Source organism: Cyprinodon variegatus, unplaced genomic scaffold, assembly GCF_000732505.1.
Source record: "Cyprinodon variegatus isolate N-32 unplaced genomic scaffold, C_variegatus-1.0 Scaffold212, whole genome shotgun sequence".
NCBI lineage: Eukaryota > Metazoa > Chordata > Actinopteri > Cyprinodontiformes > Cyprinodontidae > Cyprinodon > Cyprinodon variegatus.
The window spans coordinates 1-13,054 of NW_015150665.1; the positions used below are offsets into that span (position 1 = coordinate 1).

Sequence of the window (13,054 nt, forward strand, 5' to 3'; positions counted from 1 at the left end):
TAATGAGTGATCCTGGTTGGTCCAACAGTGGATGGACATCAGGGACCTTTAAAGCTCATTTAGGTCTGCTTCTAGGTTATAGATCTGTTTCTAGGTTACAGGTCTGCTTCTAGGTTATAGATCTGCTTCTAGGTTACAGGTCTGCTTCTAGGTTATAGATCTGCTTCTAGGTTATAGATCTGCTTCTAGGTTATAGATCTGCTTCCTAGGTTATAGATCTGCTTCCTAGGTTATAGATCTGCTTCCTAGGTTATAGATCTGCTTCCTAGGTTACAGGTCTGCTTCTAGGTTATAGATCTGCTTCTATGTTATAGATCTGCTTCTAAGTTATAGATCTGCTTCTATGTTATACATATGTTTCTAGGTTATAGATCTGCTTGTATGTTATACTGTAGATCTACTTCTAGGTTATAGATCTGCTTCTAGGTGATAGATCTGCTTCTAGGTTATAGGTCTGCTTCTAGGTTATAGATCTACTTCTAGGTTATAGATCTACTTCTAGGTTATAGATCTGCTTCTAGGTTATAGATCTGCTTGTATGTTATAGATCTGCTTCTAGGTTATAGATCTGCTTCTATGTTATAGATCTGGTTTCTAGGTTATACATATGTTTCTAGGTCAGGGGTCTGCAACCTGCGGCTCCAGAGCCACATATGGCTCTTTGGACCCTCTCCAGCGGCTCTTAATTGTGGCTAAAATGTATATAAAGAGCTAAATAATTTACTATAATATATACCGGTATCAATAGCTTTAGCATTTTTTATAAGATGGAAAAGAATGAGATTAAAAGAACCAGAAATATGTTTTAAGAGACATTTTTCTATGAATTACCTTGAAAATTATATGTTTTAACATTAAAAATACATGATTTGTTGATTGTTTGAAATGGCAACAGCTGATTTCCTGTACAAGATAAAAAAAAAAAGGTTTTCTAGAAAAAGTCATGTTATATTTTGCGGCTCTAAAAAACTTTTACTTGGTCAGAATCTGGGCAAAACGGCTCTTTGGATGTGAACGGTTGCAGACCCCTGTTCTAGGTTATAGATCTGCTTGTATGTTATAGATCTGCTTCTATGTTATAGATCTGCTTCTATGTTATAGATCTGCTTCTATGTTATAGATCTGCTTCTATGTTATAGATCTGGTTTCTAGGTTATAGGTCTGCTTCTAGGTTATAGATCTGGTTTCTAGGTTACAGATCTTTTTCTAGGTTATAGATCTGCTTGTAGCCAGAGAAAGGCGCCGTGCTCCAGTCTAATAGCCTCTCTGGGCNCCGAGAGCACAGTTTCTCAATCCGTAGGCACGCATCAATTAAACCGAGAGCACAGTTTCTCAATCCGCGGGCACGGATCAATAATCCGAGAGCACAGCTTCTTAATCTGCGGGTTTTTCAATCCAGAATTCCACCGGCTTTTGTTTTTACCCTGACACCCAGGGGGCTCCGTAGAAGAATGCACTTTGTAAAGAATATTTTTACATTTTTTCTAGATCTGTTTTTTTTTTGCATTATTATTGCTCTGTGTCCCCATGAAGAACCACGGGCCCCTATCCTGCCCCCGTGATAAATGTCGTCTAGAACCGCCCCTGGACCTCCCGTCCTGTATTGAGTTTAGTAAACCTATTTTCCGCCTCAGTTCAGCCACGCTGGGTAAACAAAAGCCAGAGAGCGTCAGCAGCGTGTCAGCAGCGCTCCCTGGCTGTCTCCCTCCCAACAAAAAAAAGGGGAAAAAACAACACTTTCGGGAAGAATAAAGTTAGTTTTTGTCCTGTAGCTGGAAGAACGGCTCGACAATGTGGAGACAGCAGCGGAGACCCCTGGCTTGTCTCGTATTACTGGTGACGCTGGCCGATGCTTATCAATGTAAGTATGATCGCTGCCTTTTGCGGTTTAGTGGCTGAAAGCAAAGGGAAGGCTTGTCAGGGGAAATCAAACTCAAACTGTGCAGGAATCCAGCTGGGATAGTTTCAGCACTTTTAATCAATCATGACTCTTTTTATACACGGTGGGAAAAGCCAGGACAACATGAGCCGCTTACAACTAGGGGGGTTATTTCTGGGAAATAACGGTTTCGCAATGAGCTGCTTTCATGCCAGTTCATAGAGGAGCAGTTTGGTTGGTCCAGGAACACATGAGCCATCTGTCAGGAGGGAAGAGAGGAGCTGCATTCCTGCAGGGATCAGCCAGGCTTTGTTGTATTCCTATACTGCATTAATCATAACTGGTAATCTGCCAATCACTAAATCAGTTTCGACATTTGAATGTTCTTTACTGAGCCTGCTTTTTTTTTGTTTTTTAAACCTGAGTATTTGTGTTAGTCCTGAGCCAGAACACAGCTTCCCAGTTCCTGATCAGGCACCGGAGGGCCAACTCTCTGTTTGAGGAGAGCAAGAAGGGTAACCTGGAGAGGGAGTGCATTGAGGAAGTGTGCAACAAGGAGGAGGCCAGGGAGATCTTCGAGAACCACCCAGAGACGGTAAGTGGCCCAATGTGGTGAGATGCTGCTGCCTTTGCAGGACATCTCAGATTTTAAAACCAAATAAAGGAAAAGGATGACAATGAGCACACAAGCAACAGAACTGAAGGAACATTTAATACAATAGGTCTTCAACTGTTCATCTCCTTGAACCCGTCGGACTCAGCAGATGGCCGCTCAAACTGCTCGTTCTGCTGGAGGTTTCTTCCTGTTAAAAGGGAGTTTTTCCTCTCCACTGTCGCTACAAGCATGCTTAGTGTGAGGGATTGCCTTTGAGTCAATGAGTCGATGCAATCAACTGGTTTTAAATCTAAATTTGAATCAATATGACTGTATGATCTGGTTGAATTGTAAAGTGCTTTGAGATGACATGTATTGTGAATTGGTGCTGAACTGAATAGATGGGGAATTGAATTCATGTTTGAGATTTGCTAAATGTAGAGATGTCCCGTTACTATATTGATATTGGAAAGGTCCCAGATCGAGCAGAATAAACTAATATTAGCCTGCACGTAAAATACTCTAATAGGATCACACTGGTAAAGGAACTTCACTTCATAATTTAATTGGCTCTATTATATATATCCAGCATTGTTTTTATTCTGCACACAGAGCCAACAGGATTGCAACAATTTCTGCCAACAGAGTAGCAGACACCCATCCTGGAATAGGTGCAATGTTGGCAGGGTGTTTGTATTTTTGGTTAAAGTCAGAAAGAGCTGTATCATTTGTGCTGATGCTGCATCATGACAGTATTGACATTAGTCAAACTCAGAACGGAAACATCTGTATTAGAAATTAAATACATGTATAGGGACGCCCTAACCCCTACATGGAGAACTATAAAGGGGTAACATCATTTAAGATGAGTGTCCGAACGTCTAGTGGATGAAAAGGTAGGCTGTGTCCAAACGTCCCCCCTAACCACTAGATCCCTCATTCACTATATAGAGTGGGGACTATATAGTGGACTTTATAATGAACTCAGTTAAAAGACCAGACAGATGATGATCACTACTTTTCCCTCCCTGTTGATCACGTAACACTGCCGCCATCACCCGATGCTTGCGCCATATTTGTTATTAGTCGCCGCTGTCGGGTAGCGACAGCCTATGGCGACAGTGGACGGCTGTGACAGCAAATCCCATAATGCTTTGTGAGGATAGCTCTCCGCGCAAAGCATTCCAGGATACATCTGCTGGACTCAAAGTTTCCCACAATGGTTCTTGAAAATTAGTGTACAAGCATGGTCACTAGACGAGCAGAAATATCCCAAAATGCTTTGCAGGAGCTCTCTATAAAAACCATTGGATTCGATTTTGGGCCAGAGTTATATGACTAACAGGAAGCCAAAAGTAGTGATCATCTGTTCGAATGGTCAGGTAACTGAGTTCACTATAAAGTCCACTATATATATATATACCACTCTATATATTGATTGATGAATTTAGGGGTTAGGGACTTAATGGCAGCTGTAAGATGAACAAAAAAGCAACGCTTGGTAGTTGTGTTTTTTTTCATTTCCCCACTGATTCTACCAACAGCCTGGTTAGAGATGGCGCCGTATTCCAAGAAATCTGTGAAGCCGTGAACTCTAACAAGGTTCCCAACCCTTTGTAAGAGAAATTGACCCACAGCATTACGAGTGAGTTTGTGATGATCGGACTAAACATTTTCTTGGCATTAAGCTAAACAATCAGTTGACATGTAAAAACAATCGAATGGTCGTCATGAAGACTTGATGATAGAAAAGATGTCCTTCTTTCCTTTAGCTGTTACCAAGATGTTGTATTTTTCCGCCCTTAGGTGGTGGGGTGTTATGTCTGTTGTTCTTTTTCTTTTTGTTTTGTTATCTTCTCTAGTGTTTTTTAATGTTGGTGTATTCCTTTTTTCCATTAGTTTTTTACTTTATTCAATTTTATTTTTGCACCTTTAGGTTATTTTCTTAGATTTTCTTTCCTTACAGTTTATTGATTCTTTTTTAGCCCCATTCAGGTTAATTACCCCCCCTCCCCTAGCTTCTGCATTCACTGTTGCTCTGCAGTTTTCCCATTATCCATCCTCTTTACATGTCTCCAGTTTCCCAAGAAAACAATGGGTCAAAATTTCACTTGAAAGAAGTTTACCACTGGTTCAAATTAATTTTATCCAAAGCAATTGCTTAGGGTGTCAATGATTGCATTAATAGTCATGGTCATTTATTTATCTTTTGCTCTGAGGATATTGAAATTAAAGGAATTTATCTGATCCATTTTCACTACATTTCCTAATATAGACTATGTATTAAAAGTGGCCCAAAAGGGGACGATATAATGATTTAAGTCTTGATTATGAAATATCTGACGTTTTTCAACTTGTTTGATTTTTCTGCAGGAATACTTCTACCCCAAATATGTCTGTAAGTGTTCTATTTTTTCCCCTTTCTTTATGTTTCAGCACCTTTTTTCTGCCCATTAGGCTCATGAAAGCATCAATCATTTGATGCTTTCATGCTGATGCTGATGAAAGCATCAGCATCAGCATGAAATGCTGATGTATATAGCATGAAATGTATATAGCATGAAATGCTTTCATCAGTCCTTGTTGTTGCAGTGTGTTTGGGGTCCCACCGCGTTGGCATCAACAACCATAACTCCGGTTCAAACATCCCGCCAGACCTTAGAACCTGCGTGACGGGTGAGAGGCTGAGCTTATATGAAATGTCTGTGTTTTTTAAGTTGTTTAATGCTGCTGTTGTCACCAACACCTCTGGGTTTCTGTGACCTTAATCAGAGATCAGTAACCAGTGCACGCCGTTCCCATGCTATAAGGAGGGCTCGGAGCGCTGCGTTGACGGCCAGGCCTCCTTCGAGTGTGTTTGCAAGCCAGGCTGGAAGGGGAAGCGCTGTGAGGATGGTCAGTTCTCAATGGGCATTTTTAGCATTTTAAAATGTTAACAACCTTTAACTTTAACATGGCTTTTTGAACCTAATCTGACATTTTTTTTAAAACCTTCCAGTGAAGATTTAATCAGCAACATGTTTTGATTTCTGCAGATATCAATGAATGCTCTGATCCTGAGTATCCAGCAGGATGCAACCAAAAATGTCACAACATACCAGGCAGCTTCCACTGCTCATGTGAGGAAGGCTTCTTCATCAATGACAACATCAACTGTATTGGTAAGATCTTAGTCATTTTTTTTGTTTTTGTTTGTAATTTTTTTTACAACTTTATGACCCAGAAACAGATTTTTAACTACAGCTGAAAACACAGGTGGCTTGTTTTTCTGCCTTATCTATTCATTTGGATAGCTAAACCCTTCATGCTTCGAATCACAGAATCTGCTCCCCCAGCTGCTGCCCTCAGGGAGCGCATCGTTTGTTATTTCCGACGCAATGGGCCAGGTGATTTGTTAAAAACACGCCTCAAAGCTGTTTGAAACAGCTTGCAGCCATCAGCTGTCGCATTTTTGTCCGTCTGAACGTCTCCTGCCTTGTTTTGTGTGGGTAGCCAACTGTTTATCTTTTAGTGTTGTCCAGTACAAAGTCTTCACAAACATGGACTCAGGCTGTTTGATGAAGTGGCTTCCTGTTTTTCACTTCCATACCATACATGTTGAGTAACTGCTATTATTCAATGTTAAAGAACAGTTTTATTTCCCTCAACTTCTAGTCAGAATTAGATTTTTTTCAATCTCTCAAATAAAACATTTTTGCATTTGGTGTTTTTGGTGCATAAAATGTAAGAGAAACCTTAAAAAATATAGTATTTGCATTTTTGATGTATTTTGATATTAATGAACTAACATTTTAAGATCTCTTTACAGCTTTTTAGAGCCTAAAGTCAGGTCACATGGTCATTCATGATGAGTTTAAGGAGCCTGGTTAAGGGCCCCTCTGCTGCAGCTTAAACCTCTATCCCCCTGAAAAACTATTGCTTTAGGGTACAGTTCAGTTTTCGTGAATAAGTCCTAAATCTGTAGAAAGTATTTATGAAAAGAGATGCATAAGAAATCCCGTCGTATTTACTTTTGCAAAAACATTCAAGCAGTTAAACTTTTTCATATTTTATAACACGGAAAACCCAAAGCTTGAACATAGTTATATAGGATTAGAAATGGCTGACTAACACAAAGCAGTGTATTCTGTATTAATGAAGTGGAAGGAAAATAATACTTTTTTTGTTTTTTGTTTTTACTTTTAATAGATAAAAACCTGCAAATTGTGGCGCTGCCTTTGTCTTGAGTGATTTCTTTTTGCACATTCTTCTTTACTCATAATTGCTCCGGCTGTTTAGTCATTTACCTTCTGGAACTTGAAATAGTCTCCCTTCTTTTGAAGCCTGTAACAGAATTTCTTCAGTATCTATGTTTAGCCATAAACTTCCTCTCATCATCTCCGACCCGCTTCCCTGGCAGTGCTGAAAAAAGCAGCTCATAAATACACTGCGATCCCAACTTATCACTTTGCAGGTTACTGTTGGTTTTCTTCCTACTCCTAAACGTTTGTATGCAGAAAGCCAAAACTTTCAGTTGTAGTATCGTCTGACTGGAACGACAAATTCAACATGTTTACTGTAAAACAGTGCTGTGCATGGCTTGTATCTAACTACTAAGAAGACCTCTAGTGTTTCTTTCAATTAGGCCTTTCTTGCGCAGATACACTGCAAAAAAAACATAAATCAGAGGAAATCAAATTTTCTTAAAATAAGTGCATTTTTCTTGAATTGAGCAGCTAAGTGAGACACGTTGCCACTATAATAAGACAGTTGACATTTAAAGTAATATCTAATATTTCAAGTGCATAATATCTAATTATCTTATTTTAAGAGTAAATATATCTGATTTTCCTACTCAAACGAATGGAAGTTATTTTAAGAGATTTTTACTCATTTTCAGAAGGTATCTGCAGTGTATGCTGTGGGTCCTTTGCAGCTCCATCATGTAATATGTCCCAATCTTTGGATTTAGTTATAACCTCTCGCTGCCAAGAAGCTTTCCATCACTTTTCCCTTTTTGGTCTCCATGATGCTTTTAGTCTCCTTATCTTTTGCAATAAACCTCAGAATGTTTCGCAGAAAAGCTGATTAATACTATTTAATCTCAAACGGAGAGCTTCATAGCATTGCTTTCTTTTTCGAACATCTGAGTAAAGGGGACTAAATCACCTTGGACCCCAGTGGGCCTCAACAAATGGTCGCTCACACAGATTCTGGTTCTGCTGGAGGCTTTGTCCTCTTGAAGGGAGTTTTTCCTCTCTACTGTCGCTGCATGCATGCTTGATGTGAGGGATTGCTGAAGAGAAGGAAAATCACTACCGAAAGCTCATCCAGAAGTAGTTTAAACTTTTTAACCAGTCTAACTATATTGTCTCTGTAAAGTGACTTTAGATGACAAAATGGGAATTGGTGCTATATAATGAAACTAAATTGAGTAGATTTATAGGCATGTCACACTTTTCAGATTTTTATTTGTAAAAATCCTTTTAAAAATATGTGTCCTTCCCCTACAATTTTACAGTTTTTCCTTACTTTGCTTTGGTCCTTCCCATTAAATCAGAATAAACCACATTGGAGTTGTCGCTTGTCAATATGTTCAACAGTTCAGTGGCTTTTTCTCATGAATATTTAGCAGTTCATGTTTTCATTTCCAACAATAATCTGTTACCATATTTCCCTGCAGATAGAGATGAATGTCTGTTGTTCCCCAGTATCTGTCAGCACCCAGCTCGATGTGTCAACACGCTGGGCATGTATGAATGTCGGTGTCCTCCGGGATTTAAATACAACTTCACTTCCAGGACCTGCGACGGTGAGATCTTCATTTATTGCTCCCCTTCTAGGCTCTGCTTATCTTAGTATCTGAATCCTACCTTTCAAAACAAATTTATTTTAGATGTTGTTCGCTATGAGATGTGCTCTTTAATTCATTTTTAAAATATACCTTTTTTTTTTTTTTTTTTTTTTACAAACCACTCAAAAAGCTCTTTTAAAATCCTTCCTTTGTAATTGTTACAGATGTGGATGAGTGTAATACGTTTGCGTGTGACGGGACCTGTCACAACACAGTGGGCAGCTACACGTGCCACTGTGACGGCCGTCAGGGTTTACAGCTGGCATCAGATGGGCGATACTGTGAGAGCATCCCTGTTTGCGTGGAACTGAACGACTATAAACACCCTGAGATGCTTTACCTGGGGGAGCAGTTTGCAGGGTTTCCCATCATCTACCTGCGCTTTCGCCTTCCTGAGAACACAAAGTAGGTGTTTAACATACGAACACATATGCTGATGAACGTAACTGCCGTATAATTTTAGATTTTTCCACATTTAGGGAACATCTTTGAAGGATTTTTTTTTTTTTTTTTACAGGAGTTAAATAAACAAAAAATCACAGAAATGCTGTAGCCTTTAGGTTTTGTTACAGTTCTGTGTTTTTCATTGGTTTGAAAAGATATTTTCTCCTTTTTTAATCTGTAAATCCTGTTTTATTTCTTTTTTAAGGAATCCTCCATTTTATTATACCGTCTGTCTTACTGTTTTCATGAAAATGATCATGTCTGCATTTTAGTTATTTCATCTCATCCTGGCATCTGTTGATTTAAACACATCTGCTTGAATTTTGCCTCTTCATTAGGTGCTTTATTTTTTCAACAGCACTTTGATTTCTTTTTGCATCAGTATACAGGAGATTCTTACTGTCTATTGCTTAAAAAAAAAAGAAAAGAAAAAAAAACTTTAATTAACACGGATAATAACAAACTTTTACAAATTGAATGGCAGATGATGTGGTCCTCAGGTTATGTAACGATAAATTATTAGCTGGTCGGTTCAATGCTTGAACCAGAGGATTAGTAGAAGTGCAGTTTGGACTGGATTTCTCGTGAAGTGGTGCTCTACAAATAAACCAAAACTGAAATAAACAGCTTTTTTTTTTTCCAAAAATGCTTTGCATTTAGTTTACCAAAATGGTTCCTAAAGATGAAGCCCAATATGAGCCTATCCTGTCTAAGAAAACTAAACTTAGGGGAAATAACAGCTTATATGCCTTGATGTTAAAATAGAGGCTAAAAACCTCCATAGATAGATTGCGCAACCATAAGAGATTATGTGTTACGTTCTGTTATTCAGATTCTTTTACTGTTTTAAGCACAAAATTAAATGCAGTAGAATTTTAATCTTTGTTCTTTCCCTCTCTAAAAGATTTGCAGCTGAGTTCGACTTCAGAACTTTTGACCCAGAGGGAGTTGTTCTGTATGCAGAATCTTCCCCAGACTCCTGGTTCATGTTGGGACTGAGGGCTGGTCGCATTGAAGTGCAGTTTAAAAACCAGCACAGCTACAAGGTTACAAGTGGGGGAAAAGCCATCAATGATGGACAGTGGCACGTGGTAAGGCAACAACAAAGAACAGCTCCTTCCCTTCTCGCTGACAGAAACGCTGCTCTGTTCTTGATTGGTCACCTGAGCAAAGTGACAGTTAAGGGATGTTGTCGGGTTGTGATACTCAGATCTCTGTGGACGAGCTGGAAAACAGCATCAGCGTGAAGATCAGCAAAGAGGCTGTGATGAGCATCAACAGCCCTGAGAATCTCTTCACTTCTGTCAATGGCAAACTGGAGACCAAGGTCTACATCGCTGGGCTGCCGAACCGCACAGACAGTGTTATAAAGCCTGTAAGCTGATCCAATCGCAGCAGAGAAACATTCACATTGCTAAATGGATGTTTAACAGATGCTATCTAAACTGCTCGCCGTCCCTCTGTCAGATCAATCCCCGACTTGACGGTTGCATCCGTGGCTGGAACCTTATGAACCAAGGAGCATCCGGGGTCAAAGAGGTCATTCTGGAGAAGCAGAGCAAACACTGTTTTGTGCACGTGGAACGAGGGTCTTTCTTCTTAGGGGTTGGACTGGCCCACTTCAAAATAGACTACAGTGAGTAAGTTAAGTCATGCTTTATTCAACCTATGTTTGGAAAACTATTTCCTTCAACTTTCATGCGTAGATTCATTCTTATTTTGGCAGAAAAACACTTATATACTAATAATGCCAATATCTAAATTGCTAGAGATAAAAAAGATGCATTTAATTTCTTTGTCTTATTAAATGTAACTTCACCAGAATCAAATGCCTCTGTGATTTGAGAATCTCGTTTTGTTAAATTGTGATTCTATTACAAATGCAATCAATTGCTCAGCCCTCGTTTTTATTTTATTTAAAAACATTTGCATGGCTGCAACAAATTCTAGCAACAGGGTTAAAAGCTTATTTGTTAGTTAATATTGTTAGTTTTTATGCATTCTGAGTTATACTTTTTAAAATTGTGCCTCATGTTTTTTGTGCTTAAACATTCTCCATTCAACTACCTTTCACATGACTCAGTGCTTTTTTTGCATTGATTTCTGAAATCGTTCTGAATACTTGCTTTCTGTTGACATGATATATCTAGACTTTTTTAAAGTGAGGGTTGCTGATCAGCCATTGGGTGTGCATTGAGATAATTCCTGCTTCTACCAATTGTATAGAATTCGTAACAAGCTTCAGGTTCGTTGTCACTACCTGAAGATGTGATATGAACAGAACCCTTAAGTTCACGTAGAAATTTGAAGCTACGTTTCATTTTAATCATGCATTTTTGTTTTTTGTGAATAAGCAGGTGATTCTGGGAGCTGGAAGGTTGACGTATCAATGAATATCCGTCCGTCCAGCAGCACAGGTGTCCTCTTTGCTCTTGTCTACAACAACACAGTCCCCTTGTCGGTTGCAGTGGTAACAAAGGGAGAAGATGATGCAGTGGGTTTACCCATGTTAATATTGGAAACACACACTTTTTCACTTCAGATCAAACTTTTTTGTGACTTTATTTGCATTTAATCTCCAGAACCTGCAGGTTTTCCTAGACGGCGTCTCTGTGGCCACAGTGGACTCCTTGATGCTGTGTTACCCCGATCGGCTGATGGTGCAGCTGAACGTGACTCCGACACACATGGAGATCACAGCAAACTCCTCCAGGCTTAGCTACATAGAGTCTGAAGCCCTGCTGAAGGCACTGGAGCACCTCAACACCACCATGCAGAATCCTGTGGACACATACATTGGTGGGATACCAGGTTGGTTAGAGAACAACTTTTATTCCAGCTAAAGACCAGACCTGAATCTAAAGAGACTCTGGAATACTCTCAATAGCGGATCTGTTAAAGTTTACATACGTCAACCTCAGGATGGGGCTATAGCACTGTCAGTAGGAGGCAGTGTCTTTTAGCATTGGCAATATAAAATAATTTTGCAACACTTTAAGCAATGCAATCAGTTTTTAAAGCTTTTTCCACAAGTGCATTATTTTCACTAACAAATGTTCATATAAAGTAACAACATGGAATTTCCATAACAGGATTTCACTCTATTCTGCACTTATTTAAAATGAAACGAGGAAAAACCACCAAAAAATCTGCTCTCTGTGCATTTAGGTCACATTACAAGAGTTTATTAAGCTAATTAGGTTACGTGTCAATTTATGCAGTCTATGTGTCCTTCTGGGCTGATACCTAAAGACGCTTTGAATGATGTCACAAGAAAAGTCGAACAGCTTAATATCTTCCATAATATTTTTTTAACTTTTTCTATTTTTCTTATTTTTAAAACTTGACCTCTGTTTGTTTCAGATGACATCCCGTTGCCTGTCACGCCTGTATCAGCCTTTTACCACGGCTGCATGGACATCTCCATAAACGGCAGGCAGGTGGACTTTGACGAAGCTCTAAGTAAACACAATAGCATAAAGTCTCATTCTTGTCCTCCAGTGAGTAACCAAGGGCACCCCTGATCTACCACAGCCAGAATAGGAAGTCACTTTAATTAGAAAACCACTAAAAATAGGCCTCTTATGGAGCATCTCTAGGGATGTACATTTAGTCTCTTATCCATGCTGTTTAAATTTGTCCATCATTTTTATTCTCAGTTTTTCATTTATCAGTTAATTTCAACAGAAGCTGGACATTGTAGTTGTATAACTTTGTTGCAATGCATGTCAAATTTTAAAAGATATTTCCACAGAAAGGGTTCAGCTCTGCTGCACCAGTGTGTATTATGCATCACATGGTTGGCTTTGTGTAGATGAATAAACAAATGGTCACCGCTGGCCAGGCTCTGATGGTCCCTGCGTCCCTCTCCTTGCTGTTGTTACTATCCTTTCTGTATCTTGTTGCACATGTTTGTCTGAATCAATATTACGGATCTGAATCACACACATTAAATTTGAACTTTAAGTCTCTACCTTGTTCTGAAATCAATGTGTATATAAAGACAGGCCGTGTAGTTATTTCCAATGTGGGTTTTTTTTTATGTTTGTTTTAATAAAACTGGATTAAAGCAGTGTTTCTTATGTTTTGTTAATTCAGCCCTAATGTTTTAGAAAAATAAAATAAAAATAAAGCTAAACAGGAAGACATTCATAGACGTCACTAAAAACTAAAACTGTTCCACGAAGCACTATCTCCCTTTAACCGTACGATTGCATTCGATTATATGTACCCAGGATTGCACCAGCAACCACAGCAACTAATCTCTTTAAACTGTCCAAGCTTGACATTTTGCTGCCGTGTT

At 39.1% G+C, this 13,054-nt stretch overlaps 1 protein-coding gene across 2 annotated transcripts; it reads left to right on the top strand.

The window, feature by feature from the left end:
- The first annotated feature begins 1,631 nt into the window (after nt 1-1,631).
- On the top strand, nt 1,632-12,802 carry pros1 (protein S (alpha)). 2 transcript variants are annotated; one of them, XM_015380365.1, is made up of 14 exons: nt 1,632-1,861; nt 2,317-2,474; nt 4,848-4,872; nt 5,067-5,150; nt 5,247-5,369; nt 5,510-5,635; nt 8,137-8,265; nt 8,472-8,712; nt 9,656-9,842; nt 9,962-10,126; nt 10,219-10,387; nt 11,106-11,245; nt 11,334-11,562; nt 12,115-12,802. In XM_015380365.1, exons 1-14 carry the CDS (start codon nt 1,792-1,794, stop codon nt 12,273-12,275), a joined length of 2,007 nt encoding a protein of 668 aa, XP_015235851.1. In that variant the 5' UTR covers nt 1,632-1,791; the 3' UTR covers nt 12,276-12,802. The 2 variants fall into 2 exon arrangements, with proteins under 2 accessions (XP_015235851.1, XP_015235853.1); XM_015380367.1 differs by having other exon boundaries at nt 1,633-1,861; nt 11,109-11,245.
- Nucleotides 12,803-13,054: the final 252 nt, after the last annotated feature.

Bases quoted from the DNA above. Each gene is read 5' to 3' on its own strand.
- pros1 (XM_015380365.1), top strand. From the start codon at position 1,792: ATGTGGAGACAGCAGCGGAGACCCCTGGCTTGTCTCGTATTACTGGTG. The intron at 8,266-8,471 runs GTGAGATCTTCA...TAATTGTTACAG, and splicing joins CACTTCCAGGACCTGCGACG to ATGTGGATGAGTGTAATACG. The intron at 10,388-11,105 runs GTGAGTAAGTTA...TTTGTGAATAAG, and splicing joins CCACTTCAAAATAGACTACA to CAGGTGATTCTGGGAGCTGG.